Genomic DNA, 22436 nt, shown 5'->3' on the forward strand with positions numbered 1-22436 from the left:
CATGAAGTACTATTTATATTCGAATTTTAAATTTTAAAATTTAAATGATTCCTGACCGTACAATATATGATGAATGAGCACGATTGTTGGATTTCTAGGATCTTTGAGAAAAGGATTGCAAGAGCTCCCAAGAGGCTTGCATTTCTGTATTTATTTTCTACTTCCACTTTATGTACAGGGAACGTTGTTGTAACAATATTTCAAACTAATTGCATATTATTATGCGGTAAAATTAAAATGCGTGACAATTTGTATTCAACGTCCGGTTCTGGGTAAGTTGTAATAATCAGCGTCTGATTCTGGATAAGTTGCAATGTTACGGTTGTGGAAAAAAGGATATAATGTGGAAAAAAAGGTATAATACGTAACATGATATGATTAATATGGAGTATTGCCGCTTTGACATATGGGTACATGTATGTTTCTCCCACGGTGTTCTAGAGTATTCTAGACTTTGGAGTTGTTATATGTTGGTCATTGTATCTTCTACCAAGATCTAACGTAATATTTGAAAACTCTAGAGTATAGTAGAAAATCTCCACAAAGTAAAATAGAAATCTCTTGATAATCGTTAGCAATTTTTCGTTAATAATCCAGACTAGTTAGTAATATGAGAATTAAACAATCAGGATCGAATTAATGAAATACTGATTTGCTTTCTTTTTAACCTAATGAATATAATGTTGGATTCCTCAATAATTAGGACTATTGAGGACTTACCCATTCTTTAGTTCGGAACATCTCTTTAGTTAGACATGAGATGAACTTAAGTTGCTTATTCATCTTTGGATTCGTTTTTGGTGTGGGAGAGTAGTTTGATTCCGCTTGTTGATCTTTGGTGGGTGTTAGTAGTTGGAGAGACGTGGCAACTGGTCTTGTCATGTCTTTTGCGTTAATGATCTCCTCTTTTGTAAAAAGACTTGTCCAATTGAAAATTTCTGGCTTTTTGTTGGGAATATAATTATTTCTAGTGAGAAGACTTCATGATTTTGTTCTAAATTGAACATTCTTTATCATCATTTTCTATATTTCTTCCTTTTTCAAATTACAAAATAAGTTTAGAATCTTTAGATTGCTATCCGCTTGTACATTTTTTATGTATCAATGAATATCGTATTATTTTTAAAACAAAAATTAAGATAAACTTCAAGTACATAAAATATCGAACTGCATGTAAAACCCTAGATGTAAAATGATAAAAGAAGCGATTTTCACACTAACTTCTCCCTCCAAGAAGAGTGCAGAAGGATAAAACACGTTGAATCAATATCTGTGCCCATGCAAGAGCATCTCCATTGATCCCTTTTTTTAACGTTGAAAATTCCACGGTCTAGATGAAATGGCCGTCGGAAATCCAACGGTCTGCTAGCATTTTTTTTAACAACACAATTAAAATTAGACACACTTAAGAAACTTAAAAAGTTCAACCGTCTTCTTCAAAGAACAAACTTACTAAGTACACAATTACAAGATGCAAAACATTTAAAAAAAAAAAATTGTCAACAGTAATTGCCCTTATCCTTCCTCTTCCCAAACGAGGGAGTTGCAAAAAGAAATTACTTTTTAGAGTGAATAGTAAGGACAATTTCACTGCTTTACTCTTGTCTTGTCCTTGTCTTCCTAAAACGAGCCAAAGTGCTCTATTAAGAGCATCTCCATTGATCCCTTTTTTTAACGTTGAAAATTCCACGGTCTAGATGAAATGACCGTTGGAAATCCAATGGTCTTCTAGCATATTGTTTAACAACACAATTAAAATTAGACACACTTAAGAAACTTAAAAAGTTCAACCGTCTTCTTCGAAGAACAAACTTACTGAGTACACAATTACAAGTTGCAAAACATTTTTTAAAAAAAAAAAAAAAAAAAAAATTGTCAACAGTAATTGCCCTTGTCCTTCCTCTTCCCAAACGGTGGAGTTGCAAAAAGAAATTACATTTTAGAGTGCATAGTAAGGACAATTTCACTGCTTTACTCTTATCTTGTCCTTGTCTTCCAAAAACGAGCCAAGGTGCTCTATTAAAAAAAGTATCCATATGATCCTACAAGGAAGTACAATTATGTCTTCACCAACTAACAACCGCCAAAATAAGAAATTAACGGACGCATGCAATCTGTAACATCCCACATCGTCCAGGGGAGTGGATCTTGTAAGCTTTATATGTATATTCTCATCTTTACCTAACACGAGGCCTTTTGGGAACTCATTGGCTTCGGGTTCCATAGGAACTCCGAAGTTAAGCGAGTTCGCGTGAGAGCAATCCCAGGATGGGTGACCTATTGGGAAGTTCTCGTGTGAGTTCCCAGAAACAAAACCGTGAAGGCGTGGTCGAGGCTCAAAGCGGACAATATCGTGCTACGGTGGAGTCAAGTCTGGAATGTGGTGGGGGCCCGGGCCGGGATGTGACAATTTGGTATTAGAGCCAATCTTTGGCCGGAAGTGTGCCAACAAGGATATCGGGCCCCTAAGGGGGGTGGATTGTAACATCCCACATCGCCCAGGTCATATGGTTTACAAAAAATAGGAAATAAACACGTTAATTAACCAGCAAATAATAATATAATCATCAACAACCAAGTCATATGGTTTACAAAAAATAATTTAAATAGATGGTATCTCTAACATTACCCAACTTAAAAATAAAAATTAAAAAATTCTTTTTTGTTGCAAAGAAAGGGAGTAGGATTTTTTCATCTCCAAATTTCTCTCTTTTTCAATCCCTTTCTATTGAAATGTTCACAATTAACTCAAGTTAATATTTGACATTGACTTCTATATAGAAAAAGAAACAGAACAAAGTAAAAGAGAAGCGAACTAGAGGGGAGAAGATTTGGAGAGATAAAAATCTACTCCCAAAGAAAAACTCGAGCTCGACCAATTGAAGGGATTAATGTAAATTGCAATGGTAAATGATCTTTTACCACAATTATAAAAAGAAATTAAATGTCTGCACCACGTGAATTTTAAACTCCTTCATAATTAATTTAAAATCTAATTTAACAAAATATATGATTTGATAAAAAGAAAATGTAGACTGTGATGGCACGCCATGCACATGAAACTTCCATATATGAAAGCTTTGTACGGCGCAAGTCAAAAGGAGTGGCGAGCACCGCGCACTGAGCCATTTTTATTCAAATCAAAACTCGTCTTTTTATGACTTATTCACACCGTTATATAAATAATTTATTTCGATTTCCGTAATAAAACAGACTGAAAGTGTCATTAGATTTTTTAATTTTTTAATTTTCTATTAATTATGTGAGACTGTGACTCCTTCCCCATTCGTTAGTTTCGTTCTGTGTATGACTGGAGTTTATTTATGAAAAGTATTATTAGCATTATAAAAATTTTATTTTATATTTTAAATTTTTTATAATTAGAAAAAAAAAATTACATTTGTGAGGAATGTAGAATATGATTTTTAAAATATTAATAACAGTTCCCTTATTTATTCATTAGCACAAAAGAAGAAAATTCCTATTTTAACCTACTTGTTACAAAAGTATAGGAATGCAACGAATTAGGACATCATTTTCTTCCTTCTTTTATATTTTTAATTTTTTTTTATACGAAGAAGAAATACTAAAAGGTAAATATTTAATTTGTAGAATGGAGTAGGATGTTGGATTGAATTGGACTACAATTCCATTTGGTTTGAAAATGGTACTATTTTTATTCCAATGATGAGGTTGGTGCTGCGTATGATTCCGGGAGATGAATTTCAAACCAAGCTCATCATCTTGTTTGATTGAATTTAACGACCATATATGCAATTCCATTCAGTTTAGTGATTCTCAGTTCTAGTGGGAGGTTTATAGCACCCACATATCAATCTGAAGTTCATATTCAATCAATTGGAAGCCTACATCACGTTGCGCCCATAACCGAATGGATATCATTGATCGGTGAATATTCAAGGGGAAATTTTGTAAATAATATTTATTATGTGGCTCTTCACTTTTGGTCAGAATGTAATATGTAATTAGTTAGGATTTTTTCTATATAAATCTTAAGCCTATGAATAGGCACTCTAATAAGAAGAAAATGACACACAAATTTATCCTCCCAATCTTTCTTCTCTCTCTCTGTTGCCTCTTCCTCATAGGAGCAAGGAGGGGCGGGCGCCCCTCCAGTCATCGGAAATCGCCACTAAGAGTGAGAATTTCGCCCCTCCGATCTTCTAAACCTGCTGATCTGGGTGCATTTCGTTGCTGGGTTTTGGTTTCAAAGGAAGAAGACGACTTGGTTTTGTTTAGACGGTGTCGTTTACCTTTTATAAAACTCAGTGTTCCTTTTAATGAAACGATGCAGTTCGGTAGGCTCCTTTAGTTTCTTTTTAATTTTTAATTTTATTGATGTGATTTTCTTTCCCAACCGCACTACTAGCCCACCATTTTAATTCTCTTCGCTCTCTCTCCTTTGTTTAGACTATTCAAAAACAAAGGTTGACATTTGTTATTGTTCTTTTTTAATTCTTGTTATTATTTTTGGTATTTAAAATTATTTCATCTTATTTTCTTTTAATTCTTGAGAAATGATGACTTTGAGGGCTTGTTTCAAATATACAAAAGTTTTTTGAGGAAAATATCGTTAGTGTTCCTATTATGTGAGAGTGTTTTTGATATTACTGAGAGAGATGTTTACATTGCGAGAGATGTACGACAATTGTGTGATAGCTTGATTGTTTATATTGAGAGGGATGTTTTTGTTTTTATTGACAATGAGTCTATTATGCGACGTTTTATGACATGAAATCTTGCCGACAATAATTACAATTTGTTTGTATTGACAAATTGTGAACAACATTAAATATTGTCTACTATCTAAAATGATTTGATTGTCTACATTTTTGTGGAACCTATTACGCTTTTAAATTTCGTCCCTCCTCTTGAAAATTTCTGACTTCGCCACTAGTCTTACCCTTTATTTCTAACAGAAATTAAATTTTATTCAATCTTTATTTATTTTTAAGTACCAAATTAAGTTGAATGTTTGACGATAGGATACTGTTTGTACCAAAATAAGTTGAAGTTGCTATGAGGGATTTTTAGGCTTATAAGGCTTGGATAAAAGTTAATTTCTATGGTACAAGCTACTATTAAAAAAGCTCATTTGGACTCTCTTGTTTTGGCTTGTTGAGAGTTTTTTTTTTCAAAATCTTGGGAACGCGAGATACGTCATGTATGGAGAAAAGTATTTGTTGTTAATAGTCAGACAAATTATTGTCTCGCTTTTCTTTTTTGATAAACGATAGTATTAGTGGTTAAATTTTTAGTTGTGGGGAGGGAGATCGAGGGGGATTGAACCCGTACCAGAGTGTATAAGCATGATTGCCTTCCACCATTGCGATAAAGCGTCATCTGCATGCTTTAGATGTAAGCGATTCTTACGTTAATAATTCTCCTTCTTGTTCAGACAGTCTTTTTCGTGTCGACCAACTAGGAATGTCTAGGTGTGAACTTATCGTTGCTTAGTTTTGTTTGGGCTCCTAGTCATGTTTTCGACCAAATAAGGGTTAAACTAATCCCTTGACCTAAACATACGATAGCAAAACCCAATCATACTACTCTTTTTCTTACATACAACCGGTAATTGTGAGGGATAATCGAACTTAAGACATCAAATGCAAAAGTGAACACTCTTTAACTATTTGACATACAAGTCCGTTTCAGACGAGACATGAATTGGATACAAGTTGCCCTTAGTTTGTTTGAACAAGCAAAGTGGGCTTGACAAGGGTCAATAGCCCAGCCCAGACTGAATCTGGTAAAATTTCTCTAAACTTTGGAGCCCAAGTTGTCCCACTGGTTTTGCGTTTTTTCCAAGGTATGGACTCTACGGAATCCCATCTGATCTGACCAATAAAAAGCCGCAAAAAATACAACAAAAGAAGAAGAAGAAGCTTTTCAAGCTTTTGCCTCCATTTTCCCCAGAAACTTCGCGGTGCGCATCCCTAGCATGCGCCATGCAGCGCCTTAGAAGCTCAGGGACCGTACTTTCGTGGTCGCAAGCCATAACCCAGTTGAGGAAGAAAGCTTTCAGATCATGGGCTGCCGTTCAGGACACTTATTTTTCCACAAAGGTGCTTGCTTTCCGATTTTTCTCACACATTTTTGGGGGTTTCTGGGAGTTTGAAGTTGTGGGTGTCGATTGATTTTTCATGGGTTGTGTTTAATTCTGATGGGTTTTTTTGTTTTCTTGGTGAATGTTTTAGGATATATTTGAAAGCCATAAGGTTGTATTTACAGTTGGAACTTCTATTGCATCAGTCGCCACGGCATGGTTTGGTGAGTTCTTGTTAGGAAGCTCTTTAATTTCTCAAATTTGCCTTGCTTTTCTGCATCTGTGTTTGTTTATGATCATCAATTAGTCTTCAAATTCATAAAGGGTGAAATGATTAGTATTTTGCAACAAATTTAGTGTGATGAATACAAGTTTAGCTAACTCTATGGCAATTGGAGTGGCATTTGGCGCTCCACTTTAATTGCGGGTTGAAATATTCGCAGACGGTGGGTGCCGTGTAGTTTGTTTGAAATCCTTGATTCAAGCTAAGGCACATACATGTAACCTGCAATTTTCTCACTGTACTTTACCCTACAAACTCACGGCATTCCCATCGTATTCCCATAAGTTGGTAGGTACAATGTGCAAATTGTAGGGCACATATAAAGTTCCCTTCAACTAACCTTCACAGGAAAGGGCAAATTAGTTTTGTAAGCTTAAGGGTTGTGACTTCAGTTGGATCTTCAACCTGAGTTTTCGGTCAGTCAAACATATTTCATATGTTTAGCAAACGTGGATATGAATTTGTACCCGAATTAGAAGTTGGGGTAAACACGGACAATTTATTTTGAATATAGTGTAGGATGTAAATTTCAAATACACAATCGTTCTCAAGTCATAGATGTTCTAGTTCTAGATTTTGTGAGGTGCTAAACTTATGAAGTTCTGATATAATCATTTGTGGTTTATGTTCTTTGACTAAATTGTTTACTTATAACTAAAGATTCGTTATAATCTAAAAAATTTGGTTCACCAATGCATTAAGGTGCAAAAGTTTTGTTTCAACTTTATTACTGTTGTCCCCTCTCAATAATATGTTTGAAAACATTTTCTTATCTAATAAACTAATGCTCATCTGTTGTGGGCGCAGGATATACTTTACGCCATGTACATGAATCAAGAGTTGATCAAAGGCTCGAATCAATTGAAAAAGCTGTAAGTACAATGTCTCATTGAAAGAAAAAGAAAACGACAATATTTTCTATTATCCATGTCTTGTATTCTTGTTTTCATCCTGTTTATGTTACTGATTTTGACAGTGGGATAAGGCATCATATGCGCAAGCTCTCACTCTTAATTTTTCTAATTAAATTTTGGTTAATGCTATTGCTGTTTATATTAAGGCTCCCCCTTTTTAATTATCTGTTTATGTTTGTTACGTTTGGAGATCTGTTTCTGTTTCGGTGGCAGATGAAAAACAATCATAATCTAGAGCAATCGGAAATTAGAAACATCATGGATTCTGGAACTATAGGTCTTCCTTCATGCATAGCCACTGCGGGAACCACTTTAGTTATCGGGTTTGTACTTTAAATTTTTAATAACCATGTCCGAAACATAATTCCTGCTTTTCTTGTTATGAAACTACAAATATCAAACGGTTCATGCATTATACACTTACACCATTTTAACCGAACTGCAGCTGCGCTTTGGGTTGGCGAGGTGGAAGGTGGTATGCAAATAGGAAGTTCAGAAGGGAGCAGATGAAATTGCTAGGTCAAATTAAACCGAAAAGGTGGCCACTGCTTAGGCGGATAGAACCTAAAGCGTGGCAATTCCAATTTCTCAGAAGACCGCTAACCAGACCGAGAACACAAGATAATCATGTCAAAACATCGGAAAAAAGATAAAGGGCACTCATACCCCCACATAGTCTGGAGAATCCCATCTCTCTTTTTAGCAAGCAAGCTTCGTGACAGGTTTTGTTTGCTGAGAAATCCGGAAGGAAAACAGATTGTTGATATAATTTTATACCAAGGTTTTTTGTACTGGTATTTATTTGGACGGGAAAAATGAAGTTATCATAATCGTATGAAGGAATTGGATTCGTCATTGTCCTTCGTATTGTGACTCATATGTCAATGAAACGTTTTATATAACTCTTGGACTCTCGAATTTGGAATCCTATTGTCAATCAATTGACATTTATAGGGTTCAACGAGCAATCGATATTACACAGTCAAGGGTGTGATTTTTGTCCTAGTTATTGCACATGGAAAACTATCTTAGAATTGTGAGAGATGAGGAAAGAAACACTTTGCTTAAGAAAACCATTGTATGTTAACGAGTATAATACAGGTACCCGTGGTTTATGCAGAGAATGGATGCCTCGAATTGGAAGAAAACTTGTCTATCCCGGTTGTATACACTTGTTATTTTGTGTCACCTCATTGGAGAGACAAAAAGAACCGGTGTATACAACTAGTGCACCTAAGTTCTTCTCCCGGAACTAAAGCGTTGGAGGTTTTACCCCGTTGGCGAAACCGGAAGAAAGTGTTTGAGCTCTTGTTGGGTTTGGTAGTTTATATCCATGAATGTAGTACTTTCTGTGCCTCCGTTGGCAGTACGTCTTCATCTTTTACTAATTGGACAAAAGAAACAGTGACAAAATATAAGTCCTGGGCTGACGGTGTTTTGGTTTTACATTCTTGGATTAGATTTGGATTTATCAATGAAATTCTTGTTAAATTATGGAATCGTGGCAGCGACGAAATCTAAGGTTAATAACGTTCTTAATTGTATTTAATTAGTGAAAACTAGTGCCCATCAGCATTAGATGCTTTTGTTGAACCTTAGTTTAATTTACTAATCAATTTATATTAGCTCATGTGAACACCCAAGTTCTGTTTTTATCTGGTTTTTTCTGTACTATAAAAATGTCCGAATCTCAAAAGGTGATTTGTACCAGGAAACGATTATTAAACCTATGAAGATGTTGGCTGATAAGATTTTAAGCTGTATTGTTGTAGTTATTCTTGTCTGTGAGTCAGTAGTTGGAACCAGAACAAAGTTGTTCTCAGCTAACAATGTGCAGGATGCTGCTTCTGCATTGGCTCCGTCTCCCGGTGATGACGGAATCTGTGCAACAATGGTGGCAACACAAGGCTATGCTTGTGAAGAACACACGGTGACATGCCCACGTTTTTCGCTCCTCAGTTTGTCAAGAATTTTGAGTCACGGCAAACACTGACTGATGTAAGTTGGTTGCATTTTTGGGTTGTGTAGGTGACAACACAAGATGGATATATTCTCAGTATGCAGAGAATTCCAGCAGGGAAGTCAGGGGAGGCGTCGGGGAATGGGGTACCGGTACTTCTGCAACACGGTCTTCTGATGGTCAGTAATTCTGTGCGGTAGTTTTCAGTAGGATCAGTAAATTTGGAAAATGTAACAGTTTGTTTATGTGGTTTGTTGCGCAGGATGGGATAACATGGCTGCTGTTACCTCCAGGCCAATCTTTGGCATTCCTCTTAGCTGACAACGGGTATGAGGTGTGGCTTGGGAACACCCGCGGAACCAAGTACAGCCTCGGACACACATCACTCAGTTCTGATGATCGGGTAACTACTCTGTTCTCCTGAATTTCATGTTTGGTTACATCCAACAACATGAAAATACTCAATAAAACATGTTCACGAACCATTTTGCTCCTTTTCAGGCTTATTGGGAATGGTCGTGGGATGAACTCGTTGCTTATGATCTCCCGGCTACTTTCCAGTATGTGCGCGATCAAACTGGACAGAAAATTCACTATGTTGGACATTCGCTGGTGAATTTCACAAACTCTGCAGCTTTCTTCTCTTCTGCAAACATTTTAAAAGAAATAAAAAACTTTTGGCAGAGTGTTAATAATATAAACATGGCAATTAAACGATGGGTTTATTTTGCAGGGAACATTGGTTGCTTTTGCTGCATTTTCCAAAGACATGCAACTGAAGAACTTGAGATCAGCCGCCCTACTTAGCCCGATTGCTTATCTTGGTCAGATGCCCTCACCCCTTGCAAGAACAGCTGCTGAAAATTATGTTGCTGAGGTAAAGAACACTTCCTTTTTCTAGCTGTTTTAGTTTCTTAACAGAATAACTCTTTGACAACCTATTTTCTTCTTTTAACAGGCACTATACGACGCAGATTTTAGACAATTTGATCCAAAAGGGTATCGATTCTTGTTCCTTATGATTCACAATCCAGTATTCACTGAAAAATCCCAATTATAAGATCAGAACTTGCATTCTCTCGTGTCATGTACCTGTTAATTCAATGAACCATACCATTGTTTGTGTTTCCACAAATGAACAGGAAGGCTGCAGTCAAATTTCTGAAGGCTGTCTGCCAGGAACCGGGTGTTGACTGCACCCATTTATTGACAGCGTTCACCGGTAGTACACATGCTCCTAAGATTCTTACTACCACTTCAATCATTTCTATATGTACTGACTTGGGAAATTTTTGTAAAATGAAGGGAAGAATTGCTGCTTAAATTCTTCCATAGTAGATGTTTTTCTAGATCATGAGCCTCAGTCAACTTCAACTAAAAACTTGGTCCATATATCCCAGAGTAAGTGTTCTAAATTTTTCATTCACAAACCACCAGAACTTTGAACGTTACAATCTCCTCCGCGATGCTAAAATTAAACTGTAACATCCGCTTAGTGATTAGTGATCCAAATTTGCTTGAAATAGATGCACTCAATATAACATCCTGCGATTTTCTGAACAGTGATAAGAGACGGAACAATTGCAAAGTTTGACTACAAGGACGGGAATATGCAGCACTATGGGCAGCCTACTCCTCCAGTGTACAACATGACAAACATTCCAGATGACCTTCCTCTCTTCCTCAGTTACGGAGGAGCAGATGCCCTGTCCGACGTCAAAGATGTGAAGCAGCTGATGAATAGCCTCGAAAATCATGACGGAGATAAGCTTGTGCTTCAGTATAGAGACGATTACGCTCATGCAGATTTTGTCATGGGTGAAACTGCTAAGCAAGATGTGTATGATCCTCTCATGGCTTTCTTTAGACTTCAATGAGAATATTTAATTGTGAAACAAGTAATGCCAATCCTCTTATTTTCTTTTCCTCTACCTCAGATCATATTTCTCCTTGGTTTTGCCCAACCCTAAGGGCAGAGTTGTATCTACCCATACTGTATACTGGATTTTTCTTTTAACAACAAAATTCATACAATTACTACCATTTTTATATGGTTCATGTGTACTTTTACGGTTTTACCATGGTGTGTCTAGATCAAAACCCAGTGCCTTATTATCTATATATAATATATCGATCTCTAGTTTCTCTATACGGTTGCATGTTAATATGGAAAATGGTGAATCGGAAAAGTCAGGAATATAGGAGAAAGGGAATGAATATAAAAGATTAACTACTCCTAACCAATCTAATTCATGGGGTTTCAAACATTCTAGACTATGGCTTGTTACATAGGACTCACAGTTTTTGACTCCATAAAAGCAGAAGAAGTTAAAAACCGAGAATAATTTAAATATTCGTTCATTGCAAGTAAACGGGGACTTGAAAAAGATAGCTGCCTTGACTCCTACTTTGCATCAATCCACCTCTTTACTATTGGCAGTAATCTGGCCACGACATCATCTGTGAAGAACAATGGCTGCAATCCAGCTGCAATATCATAGGTGAAGAAGAGGACTTCGCCATGATTTCACCCTTGTATGAAATCCGCCCCTTCACTTTATTATTATTATTATTATTATTATTATTTTAATTATTATTATTAAGGGGAGGAGAAAGGCTCGAAACTATTACACTAATTTAGGGATTGGGGAGTGTCGAATCCGAAACGCATGAATAGAAACCCAGTACTGTATCCATTAGCTAAGACTTTGCTTGTATACACTATCAATCTTTTTATGTATTAGTTGTAGAAATTACATTGTGATTTTCACATCAGAAAACAATAGTTAAGACTTGGCACAAAACCGAACGCAGTGACGTTCTAGGATTCATACATCACTGAGTGAGATAAGGCTTTTTGTTGTCGTAGAAAACCATAGCTAATTAGAAATTAAAATATTTCACCTTTTTCTTTGAACAAACGATATTATTTACACTGCCAGGAGATTGAGTGGCCTTAGTCTCTCGCAATGGGCTAGCATTAATGTGGTTCAAATTCGCTTTGGGTGAGAATCGAACATAAGACCTCTCCCTTACAAGTGGAGAGGAATACCACTAAATCGTAATACTAAGTGACAATATTTCACCCATTTAAAAACAACTTAATTATAAACAATATATTTCGCCCATTCTGCGTCTTGTGGCGTTTATAATCTTGTGGCATTGCCGATTGACTGCGGCTTTGCCGTCGGCATTACTCAATTCGCCGGAAAAAGCTTTGGCGTTTATCTTGGCAGACAATGGTTTCGATGTATGGCTTGCCAACAGTCGCGGCAAAGTTTCCAGCCGTGGACACACAACAGTCAATCCAAATTATCCGGTTCGATTGGCATGCCTTTTAAAATGTTGATCACATCATGCCATCTGCAGGTCATAAGCTTAATTATTCTAATGACATGTATTACTTCTAATGATATGTAGGCTTTCTGGGACTGGTCATGGGATCAATTGGCTGCTTATGATCTTCCCGCTTTGTTCAGGTATATAACAATCAAACTGGACAGAAATTACATTATGTTGGCACTCCTTGGTAAATTATTTGAACTTTGTTCATAGTTACAGTTTTAGAATTTTTTTCAGACACATAGAAAATCGATGACTGGGACTTGGAAGTATTGAATTATAGGGAACATTGACTTCCCCTAGCTGCCTTCTCCCAAGGAAAGCTGGTAAACATACTAAGATCAGCTGCATTGCTTGCCCCAATTGCTTATCTTGGTCAGATGCGCTTGCCCTTCGTACTGTTGGATTGTTGGATCAATCTGTTAGGTGTGAGATTTTACCACAAAAGGTCTCGGTCGGTATTAGTTAAAGTAGGATAATCCTATTTAAACCCATTGGGTTTCTTTGAACCCACCGATGTGGGACATTTAACACTCCGCCACCTCATTTAGTGGTTCACACATGGAGATCCACATTGGTAATTGAAACTCAAAGGTCGGCTCCTGTTGGGCTCACTTGTTTTCAATGGAACTCAGCGGTTGGCTCTATATTACCGATATGGATGTGGATCTTTACGTGTGAACCACTAAATGAGGTTACATGTGAGGGGGAGTGTTAAAGTCCCACCAATCCTGTTGGGCCCACTTGTTTTCAATGGAACTCTGTGGTTGCCTCTATATTAAAGGGGTTTAAATATGATTACCTCACTCTAACTAATACCGAGACATTTTCTGGTAAAACCCCACACCTGACGGATTGGGCAGGTGGTGTTAGATTTTTAGATCGCCGAACCCGCCCCACTCTAATGATACCGATACTGTCCCCAACTTTACCACCTGTCCAATCCGTCAGGTGCAGGGTTTTACCACAAAAGACCTCGATATTAGTTAGAGTAGGATAATCCTATTTAAACCCATCGATGTGGGACATTTATCACGTACGAACTGCTGTTGATACGTTTTGTACCAGATTGAATTTAACTCTGCATTTTCCTTTACACAACTAAATGAACCTTTTGGTTTTTCATATATGGATTCCTAAATTCAATGTGATGAACATAGCAAAGTGACTAAAATTTTATCTATTATCTTTATCACAGACCGGGTTTCTTTGCTTCCGCTGAATTTCCTTACAGGTGAGATTGCAACTCAAATAGTTTGTAAAGGAAAATGCGGAGTTAAATACAATCTGGTACAAAAAAGTATGACAATTTTTTAAGTATGTCTTGTAATTTTTTTCATTGTTTAAATGAATACGTGGTGCTTCTTGTACGTCAAGTAATGGTTTATTCAAATTAAAACGAAATTTGTAGGTTGAAATTTTAATCCATTTGATTCTCGATCACTCATTTATGATTTGATAACAAGATTTCTCTGATCTTATCAAAATCCCAACAGGCAGGTGCAGCAAATTCTGCAGTATATGCGCGCAAGACCAGGCAATGGCTGCTCCAACTACCTCACAGCTTCAACAGGTAGTGACAATGTTATAAAGAAACCTACCTACATCGGAGATGCCCCGTTGCGTGGAAGTCCTTTTCACAGTGTTAAGATTCGTCATTTACCCTTTTAATTTGAAAGTTTTTTATAGGCCCAAATTGCTGCCTCGGTCCTTCAAGCACAAATTTGTTTCTTCAACATACGCCCCAAAGAAACTTACCTACAATGGGTTTAGAGTAAGTCTCTTTCAATTCAGGGTTCAGTAATAGCGAGCTGTAAATGCTAATTAAGTGTTTAAAGCACGAGAGAAACTTACCTACAATGGGGATGTCACCATCATTGTTTCTCAAGTCAATTACACACTGCCATGATACATCCCTGTTGCGTGGAAGTCGTTCTCCTAAATTACACTAGGAAAAGAAAAAACTAGTATTCGTTTTGAAACTTTGTCCTGTATATCCCCTCTGATTAAATTTAATACTAACAAACTTTCAAATTTTTGTTTCTTGTTGATGGTGGAAAATGGTCACATAAGGAAACATAGCAATGTACGATTATGTCCAGCAATAAGCATTCAGCGCTACAATCAGCCTACTCCTGTGTACAACATGGAAAACATTCCGAAAGACGTTCCTCTTTTCCTCAGCTATGGCGGGAGAGAACCCCTTTCGAACGTGTTTGATGTGAAGTATTTGTTGGACAACCTCAGAGATCATGATAACGGACAAGCTTGTGGCACAATATATGGCGAGTATGCTCATATAGTCATATGGATTTTCTTATGGCTGAGAATGCCAACCAAGTTGTCCATGCTCCCCTAATGGATTTCTTCAAGCTGTATTGAGACTTTAACACTTCTGTAATTCTTTTTTCTTGCATATGTTAAATTTTAGGAGGCCTCTTTTTTTTTTGGTTTCCTTTGCTCTCATTGTACTAACTAGATATTTATTTTGGTGAAATAAATGCTCACCAACAAACAGAAGTTTTGACTTGTCAGGGCTTTTGTGGCACGCATTATGGGTCTCACATACCTCACACATGGCATGTGACTCATTAAAGTTGGAAGAGTCATGAGTAACACGTGTCGACATCTGGCATAACGCAGAAGAATTACTAGATTAAGTGGATGGTCAAAACAATTAAGGAATTATCTTTACATTAACTTTGATTTAAATCAGATAAATTATTAGATTTAAGTCAAACATAAATCATGCCAATTAAATAATGCATTTGACCCCTTTTTGAGCAATAATCAAAGTGGTCGGCCAAGTGAAGTGGCATTTGGTTCACATTAAAGATTGATTCTTTCATCAACCAAATTATCAAATTAAGGGTGATTAAACGGCAAGGCCTTAACTTGGTATTGGATTTGGTAAGTCAGCAAATTAGCAAATGGAATTCATTTGATTAGCCAATAGAATTAGATTTGATCAGCCAATTCATTTAGTCGCCCAGTCAGCAACCAAATTAAAGGTGATTGGTCAGCAAATAAATTGATTTGTAATTGGCTCAAGTTAAAAGGAGACTACTCAGCAAGTAAATGGAATTGGAACTGGATTTGATTAAAACGAAATGGTTGGTAATTGAACCCACCACATAAATAGGGTCTTAGTCAGCCAAATGAAATTGGCACAAATGAACTCGGTCCAAATTAATACCAAGTTCACTGATTTGGTTTAAATTAATACCAGATTAAATCCATATTAAGATTCAATCAAGACAAATCATGGAGATAAATTCCATAAAATCATAGCTCGAAAATAAATTAATTCATAGTGATGCATCGCCTAGCCAAGTTGAGCTTAATCCATAATGACTTTGTAGTATGGTTTGAGAAGCCGCCTGATGTTATTCAGAGTGACCTTGACCATGATATGCACTCTCTTTGAGTTTTCTAAATAAAAGATATCGCATTCCTTTAAAAAAAATGCAAGGAATCATGAAGAAGCCTATTAACATGATGTCTTCAAACATACTCATACTTATAAATCCACACATTCCCGTGGACGCTCAAACACTCCACACACTTAGAAAGCTGATCTTTGCATTTTTCGCCACACTCGTGAAGAACTATCAAGCACCACTACACATGTCAGTTCCTCCATCGCCACAAGCGGCATTCATGGATTCGAGATCAAGTCTCACTATGACTGTCGGATCAACCACTCTACACAAATATTTTGCCTCCCCGGAGATTGAATAAGAGAATCAAATTTTGTATCAGAGATTGTAACCCTAATTTCTCTTTTAATACAAACAATTACTTTGTACGCGTGTTCTTGTTTTATTTGTCGCAGGAATTTCATGTTTACAACCGGACTTTTCCACTTTTGTGCATTTACCACGCAATTATAGCCTCGTTGACTTTATTTTTTTTCTCTAAACTATGCGACCTTTCATCCAATATCATTACATATACAATTCCATTATGTTTGATTAGGCCCTTTAAGGGAGGGGATTTCTATTTTTTTAAAATGGGGATTAGTTGTGGAGCCGACTCTATATCGAACTTTAACGATTATAACGTTTATTTTGTAAGTCTCAATCATAGATCATCCTTGCAAAAATTCAATTCAATCCGAAACCATTTACCTATGTAATTGTCACAATGAAATTTTATTGTTTCTCAACAAAGTGTTCGTCAATTTTTTTAAACTCAATTAGATGTTTTAAATGTTTCTGATTTGTCTAATATTTTGTAAAGATGATCTAAGCGATGCAACTTTAAAAATTTACAATCTGAATTGCTGAATTCGATGTGCGGTGAACCCCACAACTAATCCTATTTTTTATTCCATTCCCTTAAAGGTCTCCATGTTTGGTTACCTAACTTGCACGATCCCACATTTTGTCAATTTAAGCCCCGTATAATATCAGACGCTTTCTTATCCGTTTCTTGCCAATTGCAAATATTGGAGGTCGTTTTCCCTGGAAAATTTGGTATAATATAAGCCTATACATAATAACTGGTACTGACTAAATATGTCGCAGAGTCCAGACCAATTCTCACGTTTTTGAAAACTGGTAAATATGTCAACACTGAAACCATACTATTTTTAGTTGCCAGAAATTTTGTGTCTATTGAAATGATGGTCATTTTTTGACTTGACATAGATCATTTTTTGTTTGGCATTTTCTAGCTGATTCATTATATATGTTATCATTCCAAATATTATAATAATACGGGTGAACAACATGATTGATATGTTATATATATATACATGCTATAATATGAGTAGATTGATAACACCGTGCAACGGTGTTAAAGATACTGCTCGTTACGATTGATTGTTTGTTTGTATATGCATCTGTCTACCATAAATAACAAAAGGTGTAAAAATTATTGCACTCAAAGACCCCTTAACTTCAAATGGAAAATCCTTCAACCACTATACTTGTTGTGGCTTTACTTTGGGTTTCAGTAGTTGCAGCAACAAGAACTAAGCTGCAAGTGATTGACGACGCTAATGGTGGCATTTGCAAATCAATGGTGGAGACACAAGGCTATACTTGCCAAGAACATAAAGTAAGCATAAGAAAGTGCGTGCCTTATTTCTATCTTTTTAAGATTACGTTGACACAACAGAAATCAACGTTTTTGTGTTTTGTTTTGGAAATTTTGATGAGTTCCAGGTAACAACCAGAGACGGCTACATCCTCGGCTTGCACAGAATTCCGAAGGGACGGTCTGCTAACAAGACGCCAAACAAGCAGCTGCCTGTTTTGTTACAACATGGGCTTTTAATGGTTCTTACCTAATTAAGCTACATATTTTTATCATGCGTGTAGACATATATACACATGTGCAAGACATAGATGAACTGATTAAATAACAATTGTCTGTGGAAACTGCAGGATGCGTCAGCATGGCTACTCAATCCGCCAGATCAAGCTTTGGCATTTATCTTGGCAGACAATGGTTTCGATGTATGGCTTGCCAACACTCGCGGGACAAATTCTAGTCGCGGACATACGTTACTTACTCCTAATGATCCTGTTCGTGTTGCCTCATCATTGATCACATCATATCATATACAGATCATAATCTTTACTGAAACTTATCTGTTATCTTCTATAATGTGTAGGCTTACTGGGACTGGTCATGGGATGAATTGGCTGCTTATGATCTTCCTGCTTTATTCGAGTACGTGAACAATCAAACAGGACAGAAATTACATTATGTTGGTCACTCCTTGGTAAATATTCACCTAATCTGGTCATATTTCAAGTTGGATAATAGTCACTTCGACCCTACAGATACACCTCTTTGTCCACTTATAGTTGTGACTAACATATTTTAACTGTATATATTTCCTAGGGAACTTTGACTGCCCTTGCTGCCTTCTCTCAAGAAAATCTCTTAAACTTGCTAAGATCAGCTGCTTTGCTTGGCCCGGTCGCTTACCTGGGTCAGATGTCATCGCTATTTCTAAGGATTCTTATGAACATATTTTTAGCAGAAGTAACACAACTCAGCGACTACTCTTGTTTTAAAAATAATGGATTTTAGAATTCACACCCGCAAAAATAGAATTAACTGACTAAAAAGTTGTCTTGTTTTATTTTACAGAAACTGAAATTGTTGGGTTTGCCTGAATTTCCAAACGGGTGAGATAACAACTTAAGCGGTTTTGCTTCAGTAGTATTAAAGACCCATGCATGCAGACAATAGCATAGAATTATTAGATATTTTGTTTAACAAATGACACATTTGTTAAAAATGACATCTATAACAGTTTCTTGTTCTCAAAATCTCAACAGTGAGACACAACAACTTGTGAAGTTTATCTGCAAAACACCAGGCGTCGACTGCTCCGACTTATTGGCAACTATTACAGGTTGTGAGGCCAAAAAAAACATTCACACTTTTATGCAAGGGCTTTAATTTCAACGACGCGTGGGATTCACAATCTCAGTAGTAACAATGTTAGGGTTCCTCATTCACACTTTTAACATGAATTATTTTTTTGCAACCCGTATATAGGCCCAAATTGCTGCCTCAGTTCTGCAGGCAAAGCTACTTTGTTTAAGAATTTTCCCCAGTCCACGGCGACAAAGAACATGATACATCTGTCTCAGAGTGAGTCCCATTCATTACTAGCTTTATCAGTAATGGCGAGTTATATAAGTAGTAATATTTGAATTTAAGTTCCCAGAAGTCCTATCTAATTAACAAATTAATTACAATTTTAATGTTTGGTCATATCTGTTCATGGATTTTGGATAGTGGTCAGGATGGGAACCCTAGAAATGTACGATTATGGTCTAGAAGACGCGAACATGGAACACTACAAGCAGCCTACTCCTCCTGTGTACAACATGGCGAACATTCCGAAAGATGTTCCTCTTTTCCTCAGCTACGGGGGGAGAGATGCGATTTCTGATGTTAATGACGTGGGGCTTCTGCTTGACAACCTCAAAGATCATGACAAGGACAAGCTTGTGGTAGAGTACAGAGAGGATTATGCTCATCTGGATTTTATTATGAGTGTGAATGCCAATCAACTTGTGTATAATCCCATACTGGCCTTCTTCAAGCTCCATTAATGTCATGTTTACTAATCCTTAACTTTATGGAGGATTTGGATTCATGAGGAGTTAGAAACTTAGAATCCAGATTCCCCACTGAAGTTAATTGTTTACCATACTATCCGGAACCGCAGCGGGAATAATACTAAATCTATATGAGCTGGGTACAAATTCAAACTTTAGAAGCTATTGTAGTACGCTATCTCCTACATGTGAGAGTTCTTGTGGTGTAAGTTAACCTGATTTTTATCAGGTAAGTCCTTTTGTCACATCCACAATCCAGTTTACATTCATTATAAACACCAGTTTTTTGTTGCCAGAGGAACCGGATCTCCTCCACATCTAAAGGAACTGAGGCCACTCATTACATGATCCAAATCATTGAAATTTGATCTAACAGTTACAAACAGAGGACCTCTAAAAGTTATAATAATTATAGTCATTTGATCAAATTTCAATAGTCCGAATCATTTGATTCTTGGATTTAGTTCCTTTGGATCCGAAGAGAATCTGGTTCTGTTACCATAAGTTTATGCTCATGAAGATGAAATCAGCAAATCCTATATATTTGCCATTCATTCATTAATCAGCAAATATCCTAGCTATTGATAATGGATAAAACGAATTCATTAAGCCATAAATGCGTGTATTTTTCGGCTTTAGGTTTCTCCTGGCCTCTATCTGTGCCGGATACATTTTTCTTGTAGGAACTTGTTGATCCTAAAAATTACAAAACCTACGTGGCGCGCAGGCCGAGTAACTAATAAGCTAACTACGTCCTTCGGTCGAATGCGGGGCGTGCCAACTCGTCGGCCGAGCCTGGCCGAGGAGTAAAATTTGTTGATGTAGCTTTGAGCGCGTTGCTGACTTCTTTAATTTGCGATTGCGACCGAGGAAGGAACACTCTCGGTCTCTGGGTTCTACAGCCTGAAGACAAGGTTGCTAATTCTGCGGAGTTCACAAATCGTCCGAGCCCGATTCGGTCACTGTGATTATATTCGTGAGAGTATAAGCACGTCGAATCGAGACCAAGGTGTATGGGCACAGGTACTCGAACGTGATGTATGTCTTGATGGTAAACGTAGTTCGGCCGTCGGAATGCCGAACCCTGAAACTCACTTGTGAGTATCCAATCATAAAACCACTCGGCGACCAGTACGCCGAGCAATGTAATTCGTAACACCTAACTATGCCGAGAAGGCTAGCAAGGTGACCTCTGTCAACAAAGGTTCGAAAACCTTTCTCGACCGAGACTTGGATAGATAATCGGTCGACCTCGACGCAGTGCTGTTTATCCAAACTGAAGATGCTTCTTGGGCGGCTGATTCTGCGGCAGCAGTGCTGTTTATCCAAACTGAAGGTGCTCGCCGGTTGCTTCCACAGTGCTGTTTATCCAAACTGAAGGTGTGTCGGCAGGAAAAAGAAAAGGAAAAAATCTCAAGGTGATTGAGAGGTTTTGCGCAGGGCAATTGTATGCTGAGTTGAAGGTCCTCTCTATGGTGTTCGCAGCCTTGTATTTATAGAAGCAGATGTGTGGTGCGGCTTCACTTGTGTAGAATTTGATTTTAATTCAAACTCATCAGCTAGAGTCTAGGTCAAAGACTTCTCAAGGTAAGCAACAACCTATCTTTTAGATATCATTTATCTTTAAACGATCCGCTGGATAAAGCCAATATTAGGCTTAGATAATCCAATATATATTAAGAGATAATATTATGATTAAAACCACAATATTATTCCTTAATAATAATTGAAAATTATCTCAACCACTTTATCATCCAACGGTCTAGAACTTTACTCATCTAACGGCCTTGATTGTATGGGCCGATAGCGTAAATTTAGGTCCAAACAGAACTTTAATGAAAAGTTCTCGATACTGTTTATTTTAGCGAAAAATTATATTTTTACATTAAAATGTCAATTCTTATACTATTCATTTTACTTTTTATTTTGTCTTTATTGTTAAAACTCAAAGTTTTCAAGTTTTTTTTTTTTAAGGGTAAATTACACAAAACTACCTTAACTATGAGCCAAACCACAATCTCATATCTTATGTTTTAAACATTGCAATGTCATATCTCAACTTGTGAATTTATTGCAATGTCAGACCTCCTTTAAGTTTTCTATCAATGTAACTGTTAAATAATGATGTGGCATGAGTAAGGTCCACTTGTTTTTTCAATTGAATATTAGATTAATTAATTAATAATAAATTATTAAATTTTATTTAACACTTAAAATTAATTAAAAAAAAATTTTAACGAAAAGTTCGCTGTTTACTTTAACGAAAAATCTCATTTTTACACTAAAAATCAAACCTGATACTATTCACTCTATCCTTTATTTTGTCCTTATCGTTAAAATTCAAAGTTTTCGAATTATTTTCATTAGTTTTTCTTTAAAAAAAACTCTTTCTTACTCACACACTCTCTCTCTCTCTCTCTCCTCTCACTTTTTCTCCCTCTCTCACTCTCTGCTCTCACTTGCAGAGAAGTAATGGCAGCCATGGCTGCCGTGGCCATAGATACCCCACTCCCACTTTCCACCCAAAACAACTTCTTCCACATTCTACCTCCCTTATACTATTCCAGTTCTACCCCCATCAACCATATTAATTCCACCATTGAACCCTGCACATCTGCAACTCCATCCAAAACCTATCTCTAAAGTTCCAATCTGCCACTCTCCTCATTTGCTTCACTGAATCCAAACTCCACGACTCATTCTACCCTTCAAAACCCAACAAATTCCATGTGGGTCCCTCCCATAGTCCCCGAACAAGCTTCCTTTCCACCACAATGTC

General features: G+C 36.8%; 3 protein-coding genes across 4 annotated transcripts; all 3 read left to right on the forward strand.

The window, feature by feature from the left end:
• The first annotated feature begins 5839 nt into the window (after positions 1-5839).
• Positions 5840-8166, forward strand: LOC137709327 (uncharacterized). 2 transcript variants are annotated; one of them, XM_068448412.2, is made up of 5 exons: positions 5851-6086; positions 6219-6291; positions 7158-7222; positions 7478-7587; positions 7710-8166. In XM_068448412.2, exons 1-5 carry the CDS (start codon positions 5970-5972, stop codon positions 7915-7917), a joined length of 573 nt encoding a protein of 190 aa, XP_068304513.2. In that variant the 5' UTR covers positions 5851-5969; the 3' UTR covers positions 7918-8166. The 2 variants fall into 2 exon arrangements, with proteins under 2 accessions (XP_088544698.1, XP_068304513.2); XM_088688572.1 differs by lacking the exon at positions 7478-7587 and having other exon boundaries at positions 5840-6086; positions 7710-7848.
• Positions 8167-8924: 758 nt separating this feature from the next.
• LOC137749381 (triacylglycerol lipase 2-like) lies at positions 8925-11139 on the forward strand. Its single transcript, XM_068489475.2, has 9 exons — positions 8925-9194; positions 9293-9403; positions 9487-9627; positions 9726-9836; positions 9958-10101; positions 10183-10223; positions 10367-10446; positions 10530-10625; positions 10788-11139. Exons 1-9 carry the CDS (start codon positions 8994-8996, stop codon positions 11099-11101), a joined length of 1239 nt encoding a protein of 412 aa, XP_068345576.2. The 5' UTR covers positions 8925-8993; the 3' UTR covers positions 11102-11139.
• A 6335-nt stretch (positions 11140-17474) lies between these two features.
• On the forward strand, positions 17475-20845 carry LOC137749385 (triacylglycerol lipase 2-like). Its single transcript, XM_068489477.2, has 9 exons — positions 17475-17630; positions 17738-17851; positions 17960-18100; positions 18190-18300; positions 18423-18566; positions 18675-18712; positions 18866-18942; positions 19089-19184; positions 19332-20845. Exons 1-9 carry the CDS (start codon positions 17475-17477, stop codon positions 19649-19651), a joined length of 1197 nt encoding a protein of 398 aa, XP_068345578.2. The 3' UTR covers positions 19652-20845.
• The last annotated feature ends 1591 nt before the right edge of the window (positions 20846-22436 follow it).

Source organism: Pyrus communis, chromosome 17 (genome assembly GCF_041283825.1).
Source record: "Pyrus communis isolate YQ-2024b chromosome 17, ASM4128382v1, whole genome shotgun sequence".
In the NCBI taxonomy this organism is placed as follows: Eukaryota; Viridiplantae; Streptophyta; class Magnoliopsida; order Rosales; family Rosaceae; genus Pyrus; species Pyrus communis.